Source organism: Pieris rapae, chromosome 12, assembly GCF_905147795.1.
Source record: "Pieris rapae chromosome 12, ilPieRapa1.1, whole genome shotgun sequence".
NCBI lineage: Eukaryota > Metazoa > Arthropoda > Insecta > Lepidoptera > Pieridae > Pieris > Pieris rapae.
In genome coordinates this window covers 7376119-7394655 of record NC_059520.1, presented here as the reverse complement: position 1 = coordinate 7394655, position 18537 = coordinate 7376119, and the positions used below count along the sequence as shown (strand labels likewise).

At 31.7% G+C, this 18537-nt stretch overlaps 2 protein-coding genes across 2 annotated transcripts; one reads left to right on the top strand and one right to left on the bottom strand.

Moving 5' to 3' along the window:
- Positions 1 to 66: 66 nt before the first annotated feature.
- On the bottom strand, positions 67 to 9609 carry LOC111002129 (nuclear pore complex protein Nup93). Its single transcript, XM_045630395.1, has 16 exons — positions 9208 to 9609; positions 8943 to 9123; positions 8495 to 8797; positions 8143 to 8285; positions 7677 to 7910; positions 7223 to 7364; positions 6674 to 6842; positions 6270 to 6375; positions 5805 to 5890; positions 4984 to 5110; positions 4522 to 4684; positions 3748 to 3828; positions 3281 to 3388; positions 2234 to 2362; positions 1263 to 1451; positions 67 to 249 (listed from the first exon to the last, which is right to left on the bottom strand). The coding sequence occupies exons 1-16, from the start codon at positions 9375 to 9377 to the stop codon at positions 130 to 132; spliced, it is 2451 nt and encodes an 816-aa protein (XP_045486351.1). The 5' UTR covers positions 9378 to 9609; the 3' UTR covers positions 67 to 129.
- A 239-nt stretch (positions 9610 to 9848) lies between these two features.
- Positions 9849 to 17436, top strand: LOC111002792 (general transcription factor 3C polypeptide 5). Its single transcript, XM_022273021.2, has 8 exons — positions 9849 to 10096; positions 10431 to 10638; positions 11001 to 11103; positions 11420 to 11708; positions 12379 to 12589; positions 15163 to 15317; positions 16551 to 16733; positions 17324 to 17436. Exons 1-8 carry the CDS (start codon positions 9983 to 9985, stop codon positions 17405 to 17407), a joined length of 1347 nt encoding a protein of 448 aa, XP_022128713.1. The 5' UTR covers positions 9849 to 9982; the 3' UTR covers positions 17408 to 17436.
- The last annotated feature ends 1101 nt before the right edge of the window (positions 17437 to 18537 follow it).

The following is an 18537-nucleotide window of genomic DNA, read 5'->3' as shown; positions in this document are numbered from 1 at the left end:
TGCGGACGTGTTGGAGTAATCTGCCTACTCCTTGGGGAAAAAAACATGACGATATAAATAAAAAACTTTTAAAGGGATTGTTTAATATTTTAGTAATAAAACGCAAAAATCACAAAACATAAACGTATTTTAAAACATCATGATCTGCATCTGCGCTAACTGGCTGTATGTGTCGCCGGGCATTCTGTACGCGATGTTGCCCGCAAACGTGTTTAGTACTTCAGCTTGTTCCTGCAGCCACTCCACCTGCTAAAAAGAGAAATTAAAAAAAAAAAAAATTATACATATAATATATATCACGATGTTTGTCCGCGATGGACTCCTAAACTACTTGACCGATTTTAAATTAAATTGGCACACCGTGAGCAGTCTTGTCCAACTTAAGAGAAAGGATAGCTTAGATCTTTAATTTTAGTCGCAATTTTATTTTATTGCAAATTATTTGTTTATTATTTGATGCAGTTCTAACAGATGGCGCTGAGTTAAAAGTACCAACGTTTCACAAAAGCTATCTACCTTTCACATAAGTTCTCCTACCGTTTCCCTTGAATAGTTTACTACTATGTAATAAAAAAAACCTTAGACACAGCAACGCTGGGCCGAGTCTACTAGTATATATATAAATACTTTATTTGACATTCAACACCTTTTGTCTTCAATCACCGTGTCCACGAAACGTCGGATAAATATAAAATTATGTTTAAATAATTATAAATTTACAATAATACATAGCTTAAATCCGGCTAAAAAAGTGTTATCTATAAATCAACATGGTCTCACAAATTATTGATTAAAAAACTCGACTGAAAATAATTGTTCATGTTACTCTCGTATTATGGACTCGCTTACAACGTCTCAACTCTAGGAACAGCTTTTCAATATTAAGATGAATTCTAGAAGAAAAATAGTTTATGCATAGGAGCCGTCCATATATTACGTCATTCTAAATTAGGGGGGGGGGGGGGGGGTGTTTCGAAATTGACGTCATTCTTATTTATTTACTTAAAGTTTATTTTTCACGTACAAAAAGATTATTTGTAACTAAAATAAGTCATAATAAAAGAAATCGGCGCTGTTTAAAGAAAGTCGGCTTCCTTTGTCTTTGCCGCGCGCCTGATTTGCAATGTTTTATTTTGTCAAACTGGTAATGACGTCAATTTTGGGAGAGGGGGGGGGGGGTCAGTAAGAAATGACGATAGGATGATTATAGGGGGGGGGGGGGGGTCTAAAATCGATGACGTAATTTATGGACGGCCCCATACCTGATTAGTAGTATGCGTGGCTATATGATTTCCACGCAATTTCTGCCTTTGGGCGACCAATATAGTGCAGACGGCCCGAAGAACTGCAGGAAGACAACGCAACAGTTCGCCACGGGCTGCGCGTGCGCCGCATATGCGCACGTCTAATTCACTCGTGCTTAGAGGAACTAGCTCGCACTCGCGGAGGCTCTGAAATTTATTTATAATTTAAATCTTTATAGAAGAGGCATTCATTAAGCCTGGAAAGTTTGACAATTAACAGTATAGATTATTAAGCCTGGATAGTTTTACACATCAAGTTTGACAATTAACAGTATAGATTATTAAGCCTGGAAAGTTTGACAATTAACAGTATAGATTTCCTCCCCACGAAAATGGCGGCTTGTTCATTCTAGATTTACAGGATTTGTGTTGGGTTTTGAGTATTGTAAAAACCGACACAAAATGTCCAAGAGCATACCAATTCTTAAAATTCCCGCAACGCACTCGTGAAACCTCTGGCAGTGAGTGTCTATGGGCGGCAGTATCACTCAACATCAGATAAGCCTATAAAGTATATCTTTTAATGCGTAGTAATTTTTAATAAAAAAAGTTTAAACATATGTCTGATACAAATGACATTAAACTTGATCAATGGCTATAATTCAAAATTTGTTTCGGGATGAATGAAACAAATTTTAAGACACGCTTCAGTTACACATACACATACACAAATAATATTGAATTATTGTTTAGTAAGCTCTAAGGTTTTCTATATAAAGATAACATTTTTATATATTTCGGAATGTTATGAAAAAAAAATTAAATAAATACACATTAATTTATATAATTGAATTACCAATTCGACTTAGGGTCTTTCAAGAAAAGAGCATACCAATTCTTAAAAGGCCGGCAACGGAATCGCGAGCCTTCCGGAATTTGCCCCCTGTTCTATAAAAAATAATAATATAATAATAAAACAATCTTGTTACCTCAAGAGCACCCTCATAGTTGTCACTGTGGAACTGGTCGAAGAACGTCATCAGTTTGCAGAGCTTCGTATACGCTTCCACTAGTGATGCTGGAAGATTGGCGTCCGTGCTGCGAAGTCGCTTTGAGACCTGGTCATACGTTCACGGATTCAGGGCATATTATACTCAAATTATACAGAGGAAAAATTTATTATTGGTTTGCACTTTGTTGTTAAAATCAGTCCAAATTACAATAATTAAAAAGCATTTTTGAGTGATCAATTGTATGTTCATCATAAAGAAAAGAGGAAAGGAAATAAAACAGTGAATTATTTTTGTAATTTGCAACAAATTATAAAAAAAATACATTATTTCCAAATATTATAATCGATACTTTAATACATAAACCATAATCGGGTTTCTTCAAACACTCGAGAACGACTAGACTGTGTTTCATGATTTTTTAATTATTTAAAATATTGGAAAACTAGCATCCCGCCCCGGCTTCGCACGGGTGCAATGTTGATACTAACACTACAGAAAATCTATGAACGTTGTATATAAAAATGTGGGTTATCCATAAGAGATAGACATATACCACCACGGACTTTTCTGTAGACCTCTTCAATGTGTACAATACTTAGTACATTATTTTGATAAAACTCGTAGGGTTCAGCCTGCGTTTGCAATGTAAGCGGAAAAAATGTAATTATTTACGACATCACATTAGAAACCTCAAAAATAACAGTACTTCTCCACTATTTAATGGATGTCATTATACATATAAACCTTCCTCTTGAATCACTATATCTATTAAAAAAAACCGCATCAAAATCCGTTGCGTAGTTTCAAAGATTTAAGCATACAAAGGGACATAGGGACAGAGAAAGCTAATTTTATACTATGTAGTGATTAAACAAAACCTGTTCATGGGTATCGTAACTATTATCTTAGGCGGCAAGAAGTTTGCCGATTGTATCATTATTATATTATGGTATCACTTATTATCAGGTGAGCCTCCTGCCCGTTTGCCCCCTGTTCAAAAAAAAAAATATTAAAAGACCCAACCTGTTCTGCGAGAACCGAAAGCCTTTCCCGCAGCCCACCGGCTCCACCCCCGCTGTTCACAACTTGAGCCAACAAGATGCAGAACAGTTCCAGAACACGTTCTAGGTTCTAAAAAATCATAATCTGCTAAAACTTCGACTCCAGGCTTCATAGTTTAACATTTTGAGTGAATAACGTTTAATTATAAAATGCACTTGCGCATAGTATGAATTTTAATCTCAAAAAATATATCAAATCAATAAAGGTTTTTAATCGGTAAATTTGTTATTTTATCTTTGTACCAATCTGAGAAAATACTGAGATAAGTTTGAGGAAATCTTTAAATTAAATAATATTATAGTATCACATGTAAAAAGCTATTTTGATAAGGCACATTTTTTGAAACGGTATAAAATTAACAATTAAAAATACTAATTAAATAAACTCTAATAATAAAAAAAATTAGTAAATGTATTTAAACATCTTACCCCAGCAATGTCATACATGGTGATAGCATCTTCAAACAGTCCTTTGTTAACAAGTTCCTCTGCGACATTAAGTGCTATAACCTAAAAAAAGAGTAGAAAACTAAAAAAAAATCTAATACTATATATTTATAAAATTACTTTTACACTTTAACACACAGACTTAATTTGTATGAAGTCTTAATTATATTATTATTATTTTATATAATTTTCTAGAACACGCCGTCCACAATGCAAGGAACTGGGTTCCTGGCGAACTTATATGTTGTGCTTACGAACCCTGGTTGTATTTCAACGAATTTTTTTAGTAAATGTAAATTGCTCCACTTTAAAACCAATCTATCAAAATGTGTCAGACACAAAAGTTTGACTGATGTGGCTAAGACCAAAGGTGCCCCCGCGAAATTAGATTTTTTTACTTAGCCTTTTTACTTACCATTTTAGTATTTATTCAAGTCAACATCAACAACATCATATATATTACGAAATCTACTGATAATTTTATAAAATTTTCTATCTAATATGTACGATATATATGTAAACATAAATTTTGCAAAAAATAGGAATTCAAAAAATACTATTAAAAACATATACAAGATAATATCTTGTATTGTCATATTATGACAAACACACAATAAAATAAAATTACCAAGAATTTTTGGTACATAAAGCAGAAAAAAAAAATTATCAGCAAAACAGCGAATTCGGTTCGACAAAGGCACCCAACAAAAAACTTTACTTGGATATAAAAAAACAATAATTGAAATTAAATTATACCTTAGTATCGATTTGGGAATTGTTGAACTGGTCCAGAAGACCGGTCGAGCGAATGCCCGTCTGATCCATTCGACCGAAGATCAGCTCATAATCTCTCGATTCGAGGGCCAATTCGGAACAACAACACATGAAGAGATTTTTTCCGCTCGGATCCTTTAAATTCCTAAAATATTTTATTTAAAATCATTAATCAACGTAGACTAATGAATTAAATATGTAAATATTTTTAATAATTTTACTAACATAGTTATAATTATTACTATACTAACAACATACGGACGTATTAATTGGTCTGAAATAAATTATTTTATTTAATTTTTATTTATTAAAACCGGTATCGGTTTTAATAAATGCTTATAAAATTGACTCTTTCTTTTGTAGCAAAATTATAAAGAAATCATATAACTTAAATCAACACGCATACACAAAACACGTTACATATATGTATATCAGAAAAAATACCTTAAGAAGTAATAATAATGTAAGGCATCCGATGGGTCTGTCAACTCAAACTTTCTCACGTATAAGAGTAAAATCCGGGCCAAGTTCAACCGACGGAGGGGTATGGGGTCATCTGTGTCCACCGATACTGAGGATAAACAGTTAATTTGTACCAAAAATAATATTTAAAATACACTCTAATATTTCATTCCGTAAAATTCTGACATTTCATAAGTGTTGCTACTAAAAAGGGACAAATTTGACCCATGTGAGGGAAATCAAATAAAATCCTACGTATTTTTTATGTTGACCTACAAAAATATTACTTATTTATTGATCTAATACAAAAATAACAAATATTTCAATATACACGAACAACATATCGAATTACAGTTAATTACTTTATTTTATCATTTAGCTGGCATTCATACTAATTCCAGGTTTAATTAATTTTTTTATTTTTATTAATTTAATTAAGGTTAATATAATAAACCTTTTCAAAAAACTACAATATTATCTTTACTTGTGTTTTTCATTTTCGTTCACTGTTTGTGATGAAAAGGGATGTAATTATCGGCTGACTTGTGGGGAAAGTACGGTTGGTGATGCATGGGGAGAAATGATGACGAGCACAGGATATGTCAACAATATAGGATGCATTGAGGGGTTGTTACATCTCGAAAGCTATAAGGCCACCATTTGGCGACCTATTCATTTATCTATGTCTATTGTATTGTATGCAACAGAGTGTTAATTAATAGAATAAATTAAAAAAATAACCTTCTATTGGAGGAAGGATAAAAATATCGGTCTATATTTAGTATATTATAGTCAATACTTACAAAGTGGTGCTTGTACATTTCTTGGAGTCCCCAACATGTATCCATCATGAAGAGCTAATGCCATATGGACTCCGTGGACTTGATATCTAAAAGATAATCAGAAAAATAGCATACCGGTTCTATTGACAAAAATCAAAAACCTTGCTAATTTCAATTGTATCAGGTACATAATAACAACATCATAACGATTTTTACGACCAAATATGATGCCTCTTCGATGTCGTTATATGAGATTTTGATTGTACTATAAAGAAATATTTGTAACTAATTTACTTAGAAATCTTAAATCCTAGTTTGTAAGCATATTTTTTTAGTAAGACAAAAAAACAAAGTCTTAATTCAAATTATGATAAAAAAATTATCAGAACATTCTTGCAATAAAAAAATTAATTATGTACATGTATAAACTAGTTTAGGATTATTATTAGCAAACGCTAGATAACTTAATAACGATCTAATAAATACCTAGGAATCCTAGAAAGGAACTCTATAGCTGGCTCGAACTGACCAGTTAAAGCCAACACTTGGAAGTACACCAGCGGCTTCTCATATGCGTGGTAATGTGTCTCACCTAAAAATATTTAATTATATTTTTCCCAAAAAAAAAAATGTATTTATAATAAATATGTATCTATTGACCGATTTTAAAATTTGCGATTTTTATTTACGTCATCGTATGTTAGGTTATTTTCGTTACGGAAATTCGTGATTCGGTCGCCGCGCTTAAAGCCCGCGATAAAATCTATGTATTAGCTTAAAAAAGTTAAATAAATATTCAGAAAGCTGCTTTGACTCGTATGTAGAATGATTTGGAGTCTCCTTTTACTAACTAAGCAGATCGCTCATAATAAAGCAATAAAAATACCAACCATATTCTTCCAATATCAGCTTCTGTAGATCTGAGTATGAGAATGACTCGGATTCGTTACTTGATTTAGTTTTTATAATAGATAGCTTTAGCCAGAGATAGTCATCTGCAGTTTTAGCTACTTCTGTATGTTCGTCAGTCACATCACAGCAACCTACTATACAATATACCTAAAAATTACGAATTAATAAGACTGGGAGCCAAAGTTTTAATTAAATCACACAAGTTTGAAGTCGTTCAAGTACTACGTAAGCAGATTTCCCGGCGATATTGTCGGCAAACGCAAACACAGCTCTCAAAAATAACAGTACATAAACATTTAATTTTTTGTAAGAATCCTGGAAGAGGCATTTCGCCTGCAAGCATAGACAACTTGTGCTTAATGTTTAAAAAAGTAAATAATTACTGTTGACGTAATCACCAAATAAAAAAATCAAAGATGTTACGTAATAGTTGAACGGCCCCTTTGTTGAAAAATCTAAAATATTTAATTTTCAGTTTTAATTTACTATTTCAAACCATAATCTATTTTTGGTAAAATAAAACTCACAGCGCGTTTGTATGGATCAGTCGAGTTCCGCACTTGTATTCTGTATTGAAAATTAATGGCCGTCTGTAATTTTTCACTCAGAGCCTTCTCGGGGTTCCTCATATGTTCTTCTAGAGCTGCTACAAATTCTTCGTGCTCTCGCCTAAAAACATTAAATACCTAAATTAATCATATTTAATTAATTTTTTAGCCAAAACCGACAATAATTTTTTTAACCCAAGACGTCATCTTCTTAAAGTCAGCTGTGTGTTACATGCATACAAATGTATGTATATATGTATAAATATAAAAATAAATTGTTTTTGTATAATATTATTTTAAGTTGTGACTGAATTATACGATTTATTTAGCGAATTCCAGGAGCCATTCAACTGGCACTAGCTAGTTGATAGTAAGTAATGTATAGATGATTTTTTTCTCGCAAGCACATTAATCATCAACATCAAACACATACCCAGCTTTCCTCAAACAATGTAAAGCAGCACTTGCATCACCACTTCGTAAGCAGTAATACACCATAGGCCAAAGTGGCCTATCGTCAATTACCCCATCAGTAAGGCCCTGGGCGCTCTGCCCCTGTAAACGGAGCCCTACAAATCCTCGTACGAGAGGGAAGGTACCAGGCTCTCCGCCCCTCATTGCTGCTGCTGGGTTGGACCGAACAACATCACTCATGTATTGTTTGTACCTGGAACATTATTGGGAATTAATGCATGCAAACAGATAGATATCAATCTCTAAAAGAGGTCATTACAGAATAAAGTAAAAAAATTCTAAATTATTTTTATCCAGTTAATTTCTTTTTAATTTCTCTTCTTCTGGTTTAATTTCTCATGATTGCTCTTGGTGATAAATGCTTGATATGCAAAAACTTGTTAATTTTTTAAAATTTTAATCTGAGTAAACAATTCAGTGCATACCTCTTCTCTAAATACTTTTTCCCCTGTGCGATTAAACATTGTTGAATTGTAGGATTCCCTCTTGCTTTTAATGGATCTTCATCTCTTACAAGAGCAGGTATATTTGACATTGTCTTAATAATTTCCCACATCTCTATAACTTTCTGAAATTACAAAATATTTAATAGATAGTATCTAATATTTAATTGAAAAAAAACTCATTTTTAAGATTTGAACCAATTAAAATACCAGAAAACTTGTAAGTGTTGCCAGTGAGACACAATGATTATTCATAAGATGTTTATTTAATTTGTATAACAGATTTTTAAAAGATGTAAAAGGATGGGGAATCTAAGAATGCCACGATACTTACTGGGTCATTAAATTCATCAGCAACTTGTGCAAACTTTTGATGAAGAGCTGTCCTTGATTTTGCTCCTTGAAACACAAGTTTGTTATACTGCTGCACTTGTCTCGCATAAGCAGCTTCTATACTATCTAACATGGAATGACCAAACTTCTTTGGAGTATCAGCAATACTAGGAGTTTCAGGAGCTCTCTTCAAGTCCAACCAATTCTGAGATGGCCCAATCATGGCATTCATAAGCTTTATTTTTTCTCTGTTCCATTCTGATAGCATGTGTTCCCATTTTTGATCTTCTGTTGTTTGCAATGACTAAAATGAAGATGATGTAGATGATATAAACATGGAACCCAACAAAACCTTATACGATTATCAGAGAAGGCCCATACTATAGTGAAGACACTTAACCCCATACATGTCTGTAAGCTTAACTGAATGAAACATTAATTGTACTTACATTTTTGTTGACTTCATCTATTAATGACAAAATTGCATTCTCACGTTCATTTTTAAGAAAACTTTCAATATCGGAATCTGCAATTGGTTGCAATGGCTCAAATGTCCTTTTAGAAGATAAAGTTTCTAATTTCTGAGATATTTGCTGTAAATCAATTCCTTTAGACCCAAACAATAGATGGCTGTAAGAACATTATAAATATATAACAAAACAATATTCATATAAATATACGCATAAAACTGATAGTGTTATAACTTAAACTAACGCCTGAATATCATTGGAGCCGGATTGAATAACTCTTGAATATAGCTCGTGTGAAGCTTCCAATACTTGGCCTAAAGATCTTTCAACTCTTGGAAGGTCTTCATTTCCCTCTATCTCTGTTGTTAATTGTTCAGCTTGTTGTAAAAGTTTACTAAAATCATCATCAGCCATCGTAGAGGTTATGATTTCTGAGTTCTTGAAGTTCTGCCAGTACCGTTTATATTTTAAAAATACTTTTGAAATATAAACTTTTACACAACAATTTTATAAGAAACATTAATCATTTCAAAACATTTAATAATGAAGTAAATTCTTCTCCTTTTCGTTGATATTTGGAACTTGGAGCGAACTTTGCAATAATTATTATTGCACAGACAACGTGAACGTATAAGAATACATAACAGAAACTGTAAAAACAAAATGCAGTTTCTGTCTCGTCTCCTGTGACTGATGACCCCCAGACTTTTTTTCTAAATTTTAATACTGGGTTTCTGATTTAGAACGATAATATACGCTAATAATTAATGGTTCTGATTTCTGAATGCTAGTGATACTTCTTAGTATTTCTACAGTCTACACTAGTAGTCTATACTCTATACTAAACAGAAAACACATGGTTTTGACGCTGACATATAGGAAACATTTGTATTTTGATTATTTTTAGTAATTAGTTCTACGCTTTTATATTGGTTCGATATTCGTTTATTATCATTTATAAAATGCTTTAAATAATTGATGTTAACTTAAGTAATACAATATAAATATTTAATTGTAAAATGGATAATATAGAAGCACTAAATAAAGAACTAGTTTGTGTTTTATTTCCTGGTAATGTAAAGAATGAAGAAAAAGCGATACAGTATTTGGGTGGATTAAAAACAATATCACAGGTAGCAGCGGAAAATACTATGTTTATCGATCCAAAATATTTAAACAATTAAGCATGCAATACACATAAGCTCTGTTACAATCAACTGGAAATTTAAAGCTAAGTAAAAGTTGCTAGTAAATCTACACCTGTGTAATAATTCTAGAAGGTATATTGTGGTTCATCACCACATCTATAAACCTTGCAGAGCGGCATTATGAAGAATAAACAGTATATGATACAGTGTCACCAACTATATATCTTTATTACAATATCAAAGTGGATATATAAAGTTTTATGAACTTCAACTTGTTGGCACTGTAGCAGTAATTATATAATGTATTTAAATCTTTTAGGTTTGCTCACCATCATCAAAGAAACATCTGTCACTAAGTTTTCAGCCTGATAATCCGTATGTGAATAAAATAAATGGTGATGTAAAAGCAGTGGCTGGGGTATTGCTTAAAGTTAAAGTTAAAAAGACAAAGGAAGATGGAAAGTTAAAAAGAGAAGTAGTGAATACTTCAGTTGTTGGTCAAGTAAAGAAGATTCATAAGTTTGAATGTAAGTTTTATTCATAAAAATAATTTAGGAGCTGTTAAGCACTTATTCACTGTCTACTTTAAATAGTTAAGGATATTATTGTTTTACCTTCCTTATCCACCTTTATTTGAAACTATGTTTTGTTCAAATTTAAAATGACACTTATGATATAAATAAGAATTATATCTGTAATCTATATTGTATCTATCTAGTATGTAATCTGAAGGGAGATGCAATTCAAACAACACTGCATAATGGAAATCAATGAATTATTATAATTATTAATATTATTGAAACTTCTATTTTTGATAGAAAGTTTGGAATTAATATATAATGTTCAGTACTATGTGAGATTAAATATTTTATTTATTACCTATTTTTAGCTGTGTGTGATTTTCAATATTTACCTGTCTCAAATGGTCCTAATTCAGAATGTTTGTTGGAAAAATTAATACCTGGAGGATTGGATGAGCCAAAGTTTTTGGAGTAAGATAATTATTATATTCATAAAGGCCTTTGGTATAGAACTGACTACCATTCGGAGCAATAACTTTTTCAAAATACATTAGGTTTTGTCCCTAGATGAATCAAATATGATGAACATTTTGTAATTGAGATTTTGCTGGAATGCCAATTTCAATCAATCAACAAATATCTGTATCAGTTTATTTCTAGGAAATGATATGACATTGCATTCATTGAAACTACAAACAGTAAATTGTCTATGGTTCTGAAAACTAATCACAACAAAATTACAAGCTATTCAATCTATTTACTATTTGTATTTATCTTATTTTTTTAGTGAACCAGCGCCATTTCACATAGTACCTAGTAGTTTTACAAGATTTGACAAACCAATAAATTACTCCTATACTGATAAAAAAATAAATGTGACTGAGGAAGAACTTTTAAATGCAGACCCTGATGAAGTGCACAAAATGAGGTCTGACAGGGGAATACCAGTCCGTAGGTTTTCATTCAATTTGGTTGATGAAATCCCGACTGAACCTCATGAATACTTTGTAAATATTAAAAATAGTAAAGCATCCACTAACCCACAAATAAATGAAGAATATGAGATTGTTCAAAAGGTAATATTTTATTAGCTATATATCGGTTTTTAAATTCTAACTGTAAATGATTTTGTATCAATTAGGTATATGTGACGTACTATGTATGAATACAGACGTCAATATCAATATATACAATATATACCTAGTACGAATCGTATTCACCGGTCATTTACGAGATGTCAAATGGGTCTTTGATTTTATAGTTAAATCTTATGTACTGCCTTTAACTAAAGTGGACGATCTAATTAATTATGTAAATACTTTTTACTGCATTTTGATTACAAAAGGAATTTAACAAACTTTTTGCTTATAAAAAAAACAAGTGACGGTACAACCATTTAGACCTGAGCTTCAGATTTATATGTGTTTCGTAATCATTTATTTTTTCTAATAGGCAAGTAGATGCCACACACGCCTTTTGCCTGACACACACCGTGGGCAAGGAACACCGCATTGACCCCAGGAGGCCAAAGATCCTCATAAAGAATCGTGCTTTCATAAATGGTTTTCCACCCGGTTATAATATATAATTATATAATATAATGAGTACAGTTTTTGTGTTTGTTAGGAAAAGCGAGCTATTTTTAGAAACTTCTGTATATAATTATAAACACTTTTCCGTTAGATAGTCCATTTATCTAGTATGACATGTATACCTAATATGTTAATGAGTATATTTTCCTTCAAGATGTTCGATGAACGGCCAGTGTGGTCATTTAATCACGTAAAACATCACACAAGAATTAGGACTGTGAATTTAAAAGTGATATTGCCATGTATAGCATTCCATAACTTGAACGGACCATGGAAATTGTTGTGGGTGAAATTTGGCTACGATCCACGTAAAGAACCATATGCAAGGTACTACCAAATGCTGGATTTCAGACTCAGAAACGCAGGTAATATTTAATTTTTATTTTTTTTGAAAATTGTGTTATGTCTGTAAAACTATTTTATTATTTAAAAACATTCAAACTTATTCAATTAAATGTTGGCAAGTAGTCAATAGGAGCAATTAATAAAAGACGGTAAAATATTAATTTCTTTTCTATTGAGAGCTTTCCCCAGTTTTCTCAGGCTCCGACACGGTCGCCTCAATCAATTCTTAAAGAAGTACGTTTCTGCTATTAAATAACGTTTGGTTTTATTATTTATACTCACAGATTAACGTCGTTATTCATAATTTTTATCAGTCTTAGTAATTATTGAAGTAAGTTCATGAATAGGGCTGCGCTAAAGTATTTCCCAACCATTTCGACTTTGGGTATTTCAAGAAAATATTGTACCGATTCTTAAGGGCCTGCAATGCAATCTTCCGACACTGTAAGTCTTAGGTGGTATCACGTAACATCTGATGAACCTGCCCTGCATGCCTGCTGCGTGAAGAAGGAGGACTTTTTAAACACTGTTTCAAGTGTATAACAGAAAATTTAAAAAATTTAAAATAAAAAAAATTTTTTTTTTTAAAGTAAAAAAATGTCTTCTAGTCGAGCACTTTTTTCGAGATGACATAAAAAAACGTGTGGAGCATGACGTACAGACTCGAGCGGTAACGCAAGTTCGGCTCTACATCGAGAGCATACAACGTATATGGCGAGAGAACGTTGCGGTATTTGCTACCGCGGCTAATAAATAGTCTACCTAATGACAACAGATAGGCTAACACTAACCAACATAAATTCTAAATTAAAAAACTACTTTAACATGCATTTGTCGCGCTCCTAAACAAGACTACTGTTTAATATGGTTACATTAATACAAACCACAGCGGTTTTCTAATGTAACATTTTGTGATATACTATATTATTTTGTAAAATAAAGATTTAAAATAAATGTAGATTTTATAACGTTTGCTAAACTGTGTACTTTGAAAACTAAATTCGTATAGGAACTGTCCCCTCATGCACGTTCAAATACATATCACGAAATGTAATGACGATAGTAAAACAATAGATAATTTCGTTAGTTAAATAAAGTATGTTTATTGTGTATTCAGTTCGTACGTTTGAATAAGTAATTAATTAATGAGGTTGGTCACAATTAATAAGTTATAATAAGCTAAGTTGTTGCCAATATAAAATAAATGATGAAGTACCTATTTGTATGAATGATTTTAGTTTTAATATCATCTATGTTATGTACAGGTTTTAATTTGCTTTAAATTCTAAAAAATACTGGTTTTAATTAAAAAGGAATCTTCAATTTGAGGTATAAGAAACACCAAGCCGATTCTTCAAAGTCAAAACTTATCTTGATAGCCAATATAAATACGTCATTGAATCGTTTTAATGGCTAAAGTAGCGGGTGAAATAATCATAATAAACACTTTATTTACGTCCAAAACGTTATCACGACAAGGAAATAAATTAACAAGGATCCAAATGGAACACTCATTGTTAAGTCTTCATCTAGACCTGAGTTCCCCAAACATTTTTGTGTCGTAGACCCCTTGCCATGTTTTTCCGTGCTGGATAGACCCCCCTACTTAACTGATATTGATTTCCTGTAAATTTGGAACTGTAGTGAATTTTAGTGTTAAAAACTTAAAGTAAAAACACATGTTAATTAATACATTTATTAATTGAATTTGAATTTTGTTTTGTTTTTACAAGATCAAAATGTAAATGTTCAACTTACACAATTTTATAAACATATAATATTTTTTTTACTTCATAGGTACTTTTATAAATAATGTATATGTCTTGATATTATATGATGTAAGTAAATAGGTACTATCAGTGTATCAAAGTCAAAAATAATTTATTCATATAGGTAACATAATGTACACTTATGAACGTCAAAAAAGAGAAATATACAATAAATGAATCTAATTTTACATAAACTGCCAGTTCTCAAATCAAGGGCGTAGAACGGAAGAGAAGAATCACTGTTTTTAATCGCCAAGTTTTTTTTTTCATTTTTTTGTATGTGTTGAGATCCACTATCGTGGACCCCCATTTTCATTTCATGGATCCCCAATTTTTTTTTTCGCTGAAGGTAGACCCCTTGCAGTTTGTCATAGACCCCTATGGGTCGATATAGTACTTTGGAAATCACTGATCTGGACAAACCAGACGATTGTACCAGTAATCACTTGAAACAACCTTTATTTGTTAGCGAGGTTTCCAGCCAAAACGTTTTCAATATTAGTGTTGGCCTAGTGGCTTTGGCTTGCGACTCTCATCCCTGAGATTGTTGGTTAGAACCCCGGCTGTGCACTGTTCTTTTAATAATCCCTCAAACGGTGAAAGAAAATCGTGAGTGGTTATAGCGCCACTGATTTATTTATTTAATATAATTCTATAAAAAAACTTCGCCTCGTTCGACCTAGTATAGAGTTCCTGTCACGTTTTACAAAAACTTTACGAGGCCTTACATGGGAGGGGGTCAACAATTTCCAAAAAATGCGTGACGTAATACTTGTACGCTCCCTTACGTGCGTTTTAAAGTTTCCTTTAATTTTCATTGACAGGCATTTACTCCTGCGTGTCGCAGGACCTGGAAACGGTTAAAAGAGATCGTATGAAGAAAATGCCGCTTGAAGAGCCTTCAGAAGAAATAATTCCTGAAGGAGCGTTGTACCTAACACCAAATAGTTTGCCAACGCAACGCCAGATATTTTATATGGTATGATTTGGATTTAGTGGTTGCAAGAAAAATCCTTTTCGAATTACTCTTCCAAAAGTTTTTATAACTATACTTTTATAAAATACGAATAGGTATAAAGACACATTAATAGATTTTTTTATTTTATTTTAAGTGAAATTAAAAGAAAAACGTTTTATTTCAAAGTTTTCATACATTTGTTTTAATTGCTTTGTTTTGTTCCATTATTTTGTTCAAGTAAAACACTTAGCGTATCTATTTATTTTTTCTAATTGTGGTTGCATGGAAGATATCGCTCGAATATAATATATATTCAATATATCCAAAATGTATATTTTAAATATAAAAGGAATATAAAAGGAAATTCAAGGAATTCTAGAATTTGTTTTCTTCAAAAATCTTCTTTTCTTCTTAATCCAAAATTCAAGGAATTTTGGATTTTGTTTTCATTTTTCTCCCGCCGTTAGATTTTTTATCACTTGCTTAATTAATTGTATATTGCTATGAAACGACGAAATGAATGAAACTAAACAAGTTAGTTTCATATTAGATATTATATATTCAATAAAAAAAACAGTACTTGTGTTGTTAGTAACAACATGGACCGTAGGTATAAATACGTAGGAACTGGAAATAAAGCTCCTTTGTCAATTTATTCCGTACGTAATATCTTTTATTTAAATAACATTTTTAGTCATTACACAATGGTTAGGTTTATATTAACGATTGTTTTATGCAGAAATTACACATTACATCGAATGTTATGTCTTAATGTGAAGTTTAATTAGCTGGCTACATATTTTGCTTATAGCAATCTTATTTTGTTGTCTAATGTTTTCGTGAATAGCCTTTTTTCAATAAAAATTTTCTACGGCATTTTTATATTATTGAAATGCAGTCAAATTACTAAAGAAAGTACTGGGTTTAAATCTCAACCCTACGAGGCTCAATTTTTGAATTCAAACAACGACTATCATTCAAATTTCACACCGAGTGTACTATGAACAAAGACGAATGACATCATTAGGTAGAGATTCATATTACTTCATTAGTAAAACAGTACTTAAGCTTCTATCAAGATGGCAAGAGATATCGCTTGTTTTATAGCTATAGAAAAGATTAAAGTAGGTGTTCCACATATGGAACTGGGTGCCTCGTAGGGTTAAATCTAAAGTGAGAAAAGTTTTTTCTCATAGTACTAAATTTGGCGTAATCTAAATGTATATGATCATAACTAAGTTATATAATCTACAGTACTGTGATATACATCTACCGGAAGTGCAAGAAATTCTAGCAGTGGAGCCTCCCAGTGGCTATCAGTGCCATCCCAAAAGAGGCTGGCTAGCCGCGAACACAGCGCATACATGCAGAGATATAATCTTCAAGTATCTTAAGAAGAATCTCATGGGTAACAAACATGCAGATCTTAAGTTTGAGGTATGTGTTTCCAAATATTTTTTTGTGGGTTCATTGTCAGTTGTCATCACCAGGTTGGTGTATTGTCAGCCTTTTGGGAGTGATACAAAAACGCCCCTAAATCTTAAATTTTATTTAAATGTTTGGAATAAAAGAATCCATTTGAAATATAGTTTTGCCTAGTTATCATTAAATTATCATTAAATGTTGAATGATCATGTGTATATGCCTTTTCTTCTCGCAATTCATATTAATATTGAGTGAAATTTTTGGCGATCAAATTCAAATTCAAAAATCATTTATTCATGTAGGTAACATAATGTACACTTATGAACGTCAAAAGAGAAATATACATTAAATGCTTCTAATTTTACTACCACGATCATGGTTGCTAACGCCTTTAGCGGTATTAACACATACTTTCCTACATCAAAATCTCATTGGTTTTTGACATACGGAAGTCACACTTAGCCCTTTGTTGCTTATCTAAATCCCACTCTAGCACTCGGCAAAAGGACTTGTAGCCAGATCTCGTAAATAAACAAAAACTTAGATTTAGAAATAGCATGATTTATTTCAGTAAAATAAAAATTTGTTGAATTTTGTTGCAGCAAGCAAGTAGTGAAGATTCGGAGAGCGATGAAGCAACTAGTGCTCCTGATACTACAGCAGAAGATTCTATGATAACAAATTGAAAAAATTAAAATAAATATTTTGGACTGTCGTTACTGTATTTTTATTTGATATTATTTTACTTTATATTTTAAGGATAAAGTAATAACTAGGGAAGTCGTACCACCTTTTGGCAGTGGCTATAATCATTGTTTCTTACACAGAGATACAGTTTTCAAACAATTATCAAAGAAATATCTTAGCCTATTACGGAAGGAATGGTGGACTAAAACTAGGACGACTGATGGCGACATGTATCTTGGTAGTTTATATTAAGTTTCTCATGTAAATAAAAATACATTTTTTGTAATGAGAAATGAAGTTCTTAAAACATTGTAATTATGAGATAACGCGAGAATGAGAGTAGTCAAAGTAATATAAACAAAGAAAAAACGTTATAGAATAAAGTAATGGATTACAAATAGTTTATTGTACCTAAAACCTAAATAAACTTTAACAAAAGCAATAATATATTTTCTTCCGGTGACTCATATTTGATCTTTGTATTTTGTATCGACACATATTTTATCGTATTATTTATTCTGCTACTATCGTTTTCCGTTTTAACTTCAAAAATACATCCTTTAAACATATTTTGTACGTTTAATTTCTTTGCACGTCTCAAAGCTCTGAAATGAACGAATATGATTCGACGAATATAATCTAAATATCCCTTTGTATAAATAAACTATAAGAAATATTATTATGTCATAGTTTTCGTTCACTTTGCAACTCTTATGCAGTCAAAATCTATTATAACGACAACGAAGGGCCAACTACTCATATTAGGTCGTAAAAACCGATAGTCGTAACAACCAATGACGTTGTTATTAAGAAACTAATTCAATAGAATTCAGATATTTGATTTTCGTCAATATAATCCATATATTCTAACGATGTCGCCGTAAATGGTTTTGACTGTATTTATAAAAAGTTTTAAGATATTTAAATCTCCCAAATGGTTTACGTCTGATAAATGCATCGTACATTTTTTTTACCTTGTCTCTTCACTGAGACATCATGGAACATTACGATTCAGCTTAACTTAAGACTAATAAGTAATTTAAGTTTAACCTAATTTACTTATCAGGATATTTAACAAAAGAAATTGTCCAATAATAATACTCAGTCAGTCTCAGTTAAGGAGAAGAGA